At 37.4% G+C, this 9,424-nt stretch overlaps 1 protein-coding gene across 1 annotated transcript; it reads left to right on the forward strand.

Moving 5' to 3' along the window:
• The first annotated feature begins 3,883 nt into the window (after positions 1–3,883).
• Positions 3,884–8,611, forward strand: LOC126708169 (uncharacterized). Its single transcript, XM_050407976.1, has 5 exons — positions 3,884–3,955; positions 5,810–6,884; positions 6,996–7,053; positions 7,624–7,771; positions 8,534–8,611. The coding sequence occupies exons 1-5, from the start codon at positions 3,884–3,886 to the stop codon at positions 8,609–8,611; spliced, it is 1,431 nt and encodes a 476-aa protein (XP_050263933.1).
• Positions 8,612–9,424: the final 813 nt, after the last annotated feature.

Consider the following 9,424-nt stretch of genomic DNA (forward strand, 5'->3'; position numbering starts at 1 on the left):
ATCACGAGACCCTCTCTGTTCCGAATAACAGTACCCACACCTGCAGAGTTTGTATCGGAAAAAACCGCACCGTCGACGTTGATCTTCACGAACCCAGGAGGAGGTGGACTCCAGCGACACCTTTGAGGAACTCGTGGAGGAATTTGTGGTGTCTGCACTGCAAGAAACTCCTCAACCCGATCCTTTGACATCTGAGGAATTTGACGGAGAGCACAGCCACTCTGTCGTAGTCTGACCTGATTCTGCTGTTGCCGTATCGACCACACAACCGTTGCAAACAACTCTGGATGCTTTCGCTCCTTGAGTATCCGTGCAGCCAACTCTGAGAAATCATTAAACCATGATCTCTAATGGAAATCCCATAATTCCTCCTCATCCCAAACCACCTCCAGATCACGGCATGACCAAAGTGAATGACGGAGCGTTTCTGGGCATTGCTGGCAACAATCACAGATGGGTGAGTCGATGATTTTACGGTGCACCAGGTTTGTCTTCGTTGGCAGAGAGTTGCGGCATGCTCTCCACACAAAGTTTTTTACTTTGTTTGGCACCTGCATCGACCAAATACTTCTCTTTAGTTCCATCTTCTCCACATCCATACCTTCATGCTCCGACTCTTCCTTCAAGAACCTGTATCCGGTCTTGTTTGTGTAAGTCCCATCCTGTGTTAATGGCCAGAATATACTATCCTCTGATGCAGTCGCAGATAATGGTATTCTATAAATTAACTCGGCCTCCTCTGGTGCAAAAATCCCATCAATGATATCCTTGTTCCACTCTTTTTGATTCATCAAGAAGTTGATCAACAGTCGCTTCCTCCAAAGAGGCAACCATAGGAGAGCAAACTTGTGGGGGGATGCTTCCTAGGGAGCCAATGATTCTACCATATCTTCACTTTTTTACCATCCCCAATCCGCCATCAGGCACCCCTTTGGATAACATCCCTTTCTTTTAGAATACTCCATGCATAGGATCCCGATCTTGAGTCTTTTGCCTCCATAATCAAGCCATTTGGGAAAAAAAAACATGCTTTGAAGACTTTGTAAAAAAGAGAATCCTTATTATGTAGCAATCTCCAAGCTTGTTTAGCCAATAGGGAATCATTAAATATAGCAACATGTCAGAAACCCGTACCTCCTACCAACTTGGATTTTGTCAACTCATCCCATTGTAGCCAATGAATCTTCTTTCTTTCACCATGTTGTCCCCACCAAAATTTCCTGATGAGAGTCTCAATTTCATTACATAAACCAATGGGTAATTTGAAACATCCCATAGTGAAGGTTGGAATGACTTGGATAACAGATTTAATTAAGACTTCACAACTGGCTTGTGATAGTAACTTTTCTTCCCATCCTTGCAATTTTTTTGAAATTCTTACTTTTATATAATTGAAGCTCTCCTTTTTTCCCTTTCCAACCATAGATGGAAGACCAAGATATTTATCATATTGAGCAATTTCTTGTAGACCCAATCTATGCTTGATGGCAAGACAAACACTCTCCATAGTGGATCTACTAAAGAACAAAGCCGTCTTATTTTTATTCACCTTTTGGCTTGAAGCACTTTCATAGATTTCCAAGATATTGAGTATATTTTCGCACTCCTCAATTATGGACCTGCAAATTAACATACTGTTATTTGCAAACAACAAATGGGTTAGTTTTAGGCCCCTTCGACAAAAAGAAAAACCATTGATTTCCCCACTACTTGCAGCATTTGAGAAGAGACCATGTAGTGCTTCCGTACAAAGGAGGAAGAGAAAAGGAGACAAAGGATCCCCTTGTCTTATGCCCCTAGTAGGATGAATCAATCACTTTGGATCACCATTAACAAGGATAGAATATAAGACTATTTTGATACACACCATAATCAACCCTATCCATCTTTCATTAAATCTCAACCTCCTTATTAGATCTTCCAGAAAACACCACTCCATTCGGTCATAAGCCTTACTCATGTCTAATTTCATAGCCATATACCCATTTTCGCTTGACTTATGTGACTGCATGCAATGAAGGGTTTCAAAGGCATTAAGGATATTGTCGGATATAAGGCAATTTTTTGTAAAGGCTGATTGGTGTTTTGTTATAATGTTGGGCATGATTTTTTTTTTTTTTTTTTTTTCCAGTCTATTATCAAGGACTTTTGAAAAGACTTTATATAGGACATTACAAAAGCTAATTGGCCTATATTGATGAACATATTTAGGATTTTTTATTTTAGGAATGAGAGCAATGAAAGTGTGGTTTATGGGATGGGGAAGAGTACCTGAATTGAGCCAAGAGAGAATAGAGTTGATCACATCCTAATCGACCACCTGCCAAAAGTGCTGATAAAAAAGGGAGGCATCTCATCTAGTCCAAGTGCCTTAAGTGGCGCCATCTGCTTCAGTGCCATCTTAAATTCACCCTCCAAAAACTCCCCCATCAACATATTGTTCATGTCCTCGGTAATTACATGTGGGACATAGGTAAGCGTAGCATTAGAGGAAACCAGATTGGACATCGAGAATAGTTCCTGATAGTATTTTAACAAAACACCCGAAATTTCATCTTGTTGATCATGCCATGAATTTGATTCATCAAAAATTCCCTTAATAATATTTTTTTCTGTGCCTCATAGTAGCCTTGCTGTGAAAAAAATTTGTGTTATAATCTCCATTCTTCAACTAGAAAATCCTAGATCTTTGACTCCATAACCTGGCTTCCCTATCAAGGAGAATATTTACTTCAGCTTTCAGCTCTCTAACTTTGCAATTCGCCCCACTACTCACTGCCTCCCTCTCGGCTTGGAGCAATAATTTTTTTTTTTTTTAACCTCCAATTCTTTCCTGACATTCCCAAAGACATCCCAGTTCCATCTTGTCAAATCCCTTCCACACTTCTCCACTTTTTTAAGGATCTCCCCATCTCCCATATCATATAAACCGGAATTTCATGAGGCCTCAATTGTCTCAGCATATCGAGAATTAGATAACCACATTTCTTCAAACCAAAATTTTTTTTCCTTGGCAAAGTTTCATGACCTAAAAGGTTAATGAATAATGGAGAGTGGTTTGATAAATGACATTGTAAATGATGAACTCGTGTACCTGGGAACTTAAGGAACCAGTTGTTGGTGGCCAATCCCTTATCAAGTCTTTCCCAAATTGAGTTGTCGTTCCTAAAATGTTTACTCCACGCAAATTTTGACCCAATAAAGCCTAGGTCCATGAATCCACATTCATCAATTGCATCCCTAAACAACTGCATCTGCTAGTGATTACATAAGGCTCCTCCCAATTTTTCATCTTGGCTCAAAAGTTCATTGAAGTTCTCGGCACACAGCCAAGGAATATTCGAGCTACGTTTCAATCTTCGTAAACAATCCCAAGCTTCAAACCTTCTTGAAGTCTCTAGCTCCCCATAAAAACCAGTAAACTGCCAGGCATTATCAGAATTTTTATCAATACAAGTATCAATAAAATATCTTGATGAATCCTTAATAGTAAGATTAACTGAGTCCTTCCAAAACAATACGAGTCCACCCCTACGACCCTCTCTAGGAACCACCCAATTATGGTCAAAATCAATGTTGTGAAAAACTGAGTTTAGCCTAGCTTCGTCTGCCCATGTTTCGGCTATAAACACGACAAAGGGATCTTTTGCTTGAATTATATCACCAAGCACCTTCCTTATACGTAAGTTCCCAAGCCCACGACAGTTCCACACTAAGCAATTTATGGCCCTTGGCGGGGTTGCTCAACAGCCTCCACCACTGATAAAATTAAGTCCTTATCTCTCTCCACAACCTATTTCTTCTTGCTTGGAAGTACAGAGAGATCACCAACTTGCGAGAACACTGTTTTGCCTCTCTCATTGTTGCGTGAGTTTTGTTGAATATGGCTGCCTGGGTTGTCCCTCACTTTCTTGATCCCAGTGGCGGCGCCACGTACAGGTCAGGGTGTTCCCAGGTACACCCTGACCTGAAAAAAAATTTAAAAAAAAAAATTATATTTAATCTATGCGAGGAACACCCTCATCCCAAAATTAGGAACACCCTCAATCAAAAAATTAGGAATACCCTCAAATTAAATAATTAAAAAAAAATTTATCTGTCCTACTTTCAAGCAAAAAAAAAAAAAAAAAAAAAATTGTTAACAGAGCCAAGCCCACTGCCCACAGCAAGCCAAGCCCACGGCAAACCCGGAAAGCCCAACATAATATGGAGGTAGCAAACCCATGGATTCTCACCAAAAAAAAAAAAATAACAGAGCAAATCAAAAATCAAACCACGGTCACGTCGTTGGCAAAGATCAAGACAGTCTATACTCTATACAAAGCAAAAGCAAATCAAACCCCATTACCCAACACTGCAATACAGAGGCGTTTATCAAAAAAAAAAAGAAACCAAATACAGAGCAAAAGAGAAACAAAATACAAAGCAAAAAAGAAACCCCAAACCCAGAGCAAACCAAACCCACGGTGGCGCCGCCACTGCTCGTAGGCGCAGCTCGCTCCGTGACCTCCGCCGCTCCTCGTCTAGTCGTCGTCCCTCGCTCGCCCGTCGTCGTCGCTCTTTGCCCGCCGTCGTCGCTCGTCACTGGCCCGTCGTCGCTTGCCCGTCGTCGCAGATCAGAATGGTCTCACCGTCTCAGTTGCTCCGGTGCTTCGCCAGGGCCCAGTCGGCCTCAAGGTATTTCTCTCCCTTTTTCTCTCTAACTCTCTCTCTCTCTCTCTCTCTCTCTCTCTCTCTCTCACTGAAATGAAAACCATGAAATGAAAAAGTCTGATGCCTCTCTCTCTCTTTATTCTAGTCTTTAAGTCAGTAACTCTCTTTCTCTCTCTTTTGAACTGTAATACTCTGATTGGCTGGGCTGCTGAATCTTTACTCTTTCCCTTTTTTTTTTTTTTTTTTTTTTTTGGAACCAATCTTTACTTTTAACTTTATTTTGCTTTTTGTTTGTCTTTTTGGCTTTATCTTATAGCTTTATTCGTTGCTTTTGTCTGTTGGGCAGTGACTCAGTGTGTGTTGCTGATTAGTAATATGTATTGTGATTGTGAAATTTTCTGATTGGCAGGTTGTGATTGGGGGATGATTTGTGCTTGTCTATTGAGTGGGGTAGGGATAAATGGGCTGATGGGCAGTGGGCACATGGGGCCGGGTAGTAAATAATAATTAAAGCAGTGTAATGTGTTGCACATTACATTGCTTTTATTATGCTGCACGTGAGATGTATAATGTTTAGCTCTTTTAGTGTAATGTGCTAAACAATATAACAAATTAAAGTAATATAATTAATAACAAATAAATTAAAGTAATATAGTTTATTGTTACGCTAAATAACAATAATTAAAACAGTATAATTAATCAATACATTATAAAAGACAAATAAATTAAATTATGTTAGGCTAAATAATAATTAATAATTTTATAATTAATGAAACAATAATGTAACAAATTATAGTTTATAAAAGACAAACAAATTAATAAAACAACTAAATAACAATAATTAATAATTTTATTAATATTTCAAATAAACTTATAGTTTTTTGTTTATTCTTTTGCTAGAATTATGGACAAATATTTGATAAGAAAACCACGTACCCAAGATTCAGCTCCTACACAAGATTCATCTTCATCTTCTAAGCGAATTCGTGTTGACTTTAACTTAGAGAATCTTCCTTCAGATCCTGGGCTACGAGAAAAAATATCATCTTATCATCCTATTCATCATGATGAAATAAGAAGATATTATTTAACAAAAGGCCATTGTCAACCTGTTTTACACAGTGATGATTACCCTATATCTTATTTTTCTGGAAAGTCCCGTCGATTTTTATCCAAATGGTATAAAGATAGATACTGGTTGGAATATAGTATAGACAAAGAAGCAGTATTCTGTTTTTATTGCTACCTATTTGGGCAAGATGTTGGTAAGCAAGGGGGAGGTGACACTTCTGTAACGAAGGGATTCAAACTTTGGAATCAGAAAGATAAGTTAAATTCTCATGTTGGAGGAGTTAATAGTGCTCATTACCAAGCTGTCCAGAAGAGTAATGATTTGTTAAAGGAAAAGCAACACATTCAAAATGTTTTTGTTAAGCAATCAAATCAAGATAAAATTAACTATCGGATTCAATTAAATGCAATAGTTGATTGCATAAGATTCCTTTTATGCCGGGGATTAGCTTTTCGTGGTCACGATGAATCTCAAGGTTCAAGTGATAAAGGAAATTTCCTTGAGCTTGTACAATTTTTGGGGGATCACAATGAATCTATCAATGAAGTGTTGCAAAAAGCTCCGAAAAATTGCAAGCTTACCCACCCTGACATTCAAAAAGATATTGTGAATGCAATTGCACGTGAAACATCCAAAGCCATCATCAAGGATCTTGACAATGGGTTCTTTTCAATATTAGTTGATGAGTCACGTGATATCTCAGTGAAAGAACAAATGGCCCTCGTTCTTCGTTATGTGAACAAAGAAGGAATTATTATAGAGCGATTCCTTGGTATTGTACATGTAGCAAGTACTACCGCTTTGTCACTCAAGCATGCTATTGAATGTTTACTTTGTGAACATAATTTGAGTTTATCGAACCTACGTGGGCAAGGTTATAACGGGGCTAGTAATATGCAAGGTGATATCAATGGTCTCAAAACTTTAATTTTGAAAGAGAACAAGTCAGCATTTTATGTCCATTGTTTTGCTCATCAATTTCAACTGACACTTGTTGCTGTTGCTAAAAATCGCATTAACATTGCAGAATTTTTTTATGTGGTTAGTAATTTAGTAACTGTTGTTGGAGGCTCTTGTAAGAGACGAGATGCTCTTCGAGATACACAATTTGCCAAAATTAAAGAAGATTTAGAGAATGGTGTACGTAGAAGTGGGCAAGGTTTGAATTAAGAGACAAATCTTAAACGTCCTGGTGATACACGTTGGGGATCATATTATGGGACCATTCTCAGTTTGATTTTGATGTTCTCTGCTGTTATTGATGTACTAGAGATTATTGAAGAAGATGGCCTCTCCGACCAAAAAGTTGAAGCTCGATCTATTATGAGGTCAATTCTTTCTTTTGAATTTGTCTTTGCTCTACACTTGATGAAAAATATTTTAGGGATCACAAATGAGTTGTCAATAGCATTACAAAAAAAAAAAAAAAAAAAATCAAGATATAGTAAATGCTATGGATCTTGTTAAAGTGTCTAAGCAACGGTTGCAAGTGATGAGAGATGATGGATGGGCATCTTTATTGGCTGAAGTATCTTTATTTTGTACCTCACATGATATTCCTATCTTGGACATGGAAGCGATATTTGTAGTTAGTGGGAGGCCGGAACGCAACACCCAACAAAATACAAATTTTCATCATTATCGTGTTGAGCTATTCTACACAGTCATAGATATGCAACTTCAAGAGCTTAACAACCGTTTTTCTTAGGCGAATACCGATTTGCTACTTTGTATGGCTTGCTTGAATCCAAGTAATTCATTTGTGGCTTTCGATAAGGAAAAGTTGATACGTCTAGCTAAGTTCTATCCCTCTGATTTTCTTGGGGCATATATTTTGGCACTTGACTCTCAACTGCAGAATTATATTTTTGATATGCGCAGTAATGACTTCTTTTTAGGCTTCAAGGAGTTAGTGAACTTGCTGAAAAGTTAGTGAGCACAAGAAAACACGAGACTTATCCATTAGTCTATTTGCTAGTGAAGCTAGCTTTGACCCTTCCAGTTGCTACTGCAACAGTAGAAAGAAGTTTTTCAGCAATGAAATATGTAAAGAATGAACTGCGCAATCGAATGGGAGATCAATGGATGAATGATTGCTTAGTTGTGTATATTGAAAATAATGTAGCTTGTAGCATTGATAATGAGACTATTATGCAACGATTTCAAAATATGAAAACTCGTAGAAGGCAATTGTAAATTCTATGTATTTGTATATTTTTTGATTGTTGTTGTTGTCAATATATAAAATTTTCTTTTTATTAGATTGTGTAATTTATGCTTATTGAGGAACACCCTGAAAAAATTTCCTAGAGTCGCCACTGCTTGATCCACGTGATTTTCTTTTTTTGTTATGGTAAAGGACACGGCTTAACTTCCTCATGCTTCTCACATGACCCCTTCTCAACACCTAGGTCATTGATCGCTTGCCTAGGGTTGGCCAAGCATTGATTAGGATCAATAGTGTTTAATTCCACCTCAATCTCTTTGCTGCTTACTTTGGAAATATCGGTTAAGATAGCTGTCAATTGATCACGATAATAATGAGTAGTCGAGTAATTAGGGATTGTTAGGTCATTGATTACGAAATCCATTGAATTTTGCATGTCTGTCTTTACGTTTGGAATTTCTGAAATAATTGCATCCTCCCTTACGTGTCCCTTAGTGACCTATCCAGGCTTTTCAGTCCATAACATTTCTGTCGTTACAGACTCAGCCTGTGTATGTTTGTTACTTGTGACCACTGGGATTCCTCCACCGTTATTTCATCGTTCACTGAAATTTGAAGACGAAGCTTTATTCGATTTGTAGAAGCCTGGAACGGAAACCGCATTTCTTCTCGACGAAACAAAAGGTGGTGCACGGAGGCTAGGCCCAAATTGCTTTTGATTATTGGTTAAGCTTCCCTCACTCTCAAGCCAGAGGTCACAATCTTTGTCATCGTGTTCCAAGCGAAGGAGTCAATACCGTATCGGAGGTTGTACCGATTTGGCCAGCGGTACGATATATTTCGGATATCGGTCAATATCGGTGTACCGTTTCGGGTTTATCGCTATTATTTTATATATATATATATATATATATATAGACATACGTATTATTTATTTAGAATTATTTATAAATCTATATAAGAATCCTTAAATTTATAATAGCATATTTTTCTAAATTAATTGCTTATTTTTAATATGATTATTTCTTGCTCAAATATCAACCCATTAATATAACCTGATATACTAGATTGTAATAATAATAAAAAGATAAAAATATGATCTTAATTATTAAAAAAATAAAAAATAAAATTGCTTACCAAATATGAGTGATAAAAATATGATATTAATTATTAAAAAAATAAAAAATAAAATTGCTTACCAAATATGAGTGGTAGCCAGCCTAAAAGTCAAGTATATTTGAAATTTGAACTTATTAGAGTTCACATGGGTGTCAGAACTTACACAAAACAAGAGCCACACACACAACTAAAACTCACACAAAACAATTAAACAAGAGCCACACACTGATTCTTAAAAAAAAAAAAAAAAAAAAAAAAAAACAAGAGCCACACACAACTAAAACAGAAGGCACAAGAAGAACAGTCTCGGTCAAAACTGAACAAGAAGAAGAAAAAGCAAAAGAAGAAGAAGAAGAAGAAGAAGAAGAAAGAGCAGCGTCTGGATAAAACATAAGGAGGAAGGCTGGGGGAAT

The sequence above is a fragment of the Quercus robur genome, chromosome 12 (assembly GCF_932294415.1).
Source record: "Quercus robur chromosome 12, dhQueRobu3.1, whole genome shotgun sequence".
NCBI classification, from domain to species: Eukaryota; Viridiplantae; Streptophyta; class Magnoliopsida; order Fagales; family Fagaceae; genus Quercus; species Quercus robur.

Bases quoted from the DNA above. Each gene is read 5' to 3' on its own strand.
- LOC126708169 (XM_050407976.1), top strand. From the start codon at position 3,884: ATGGCTGCCTGGGTTGTCCCTCACTTTCTTGATCCCAGTGGCGGCGCC. The intron at 6,885-6,995 runs GTTTGAATTAAG...TTGATGTACTAG, and splicing joins TGTACGTAGAAGTGGGCAAG to AGATTATTGAAGAAGATGGC. The intron at 7,772-8,533 runs GTAAAGAATGAA...TTCGATTTGTAG, and splicing joins GTTTTTCAGCAATGAAATAT to AAGCCTGGAACGGAAACCGC.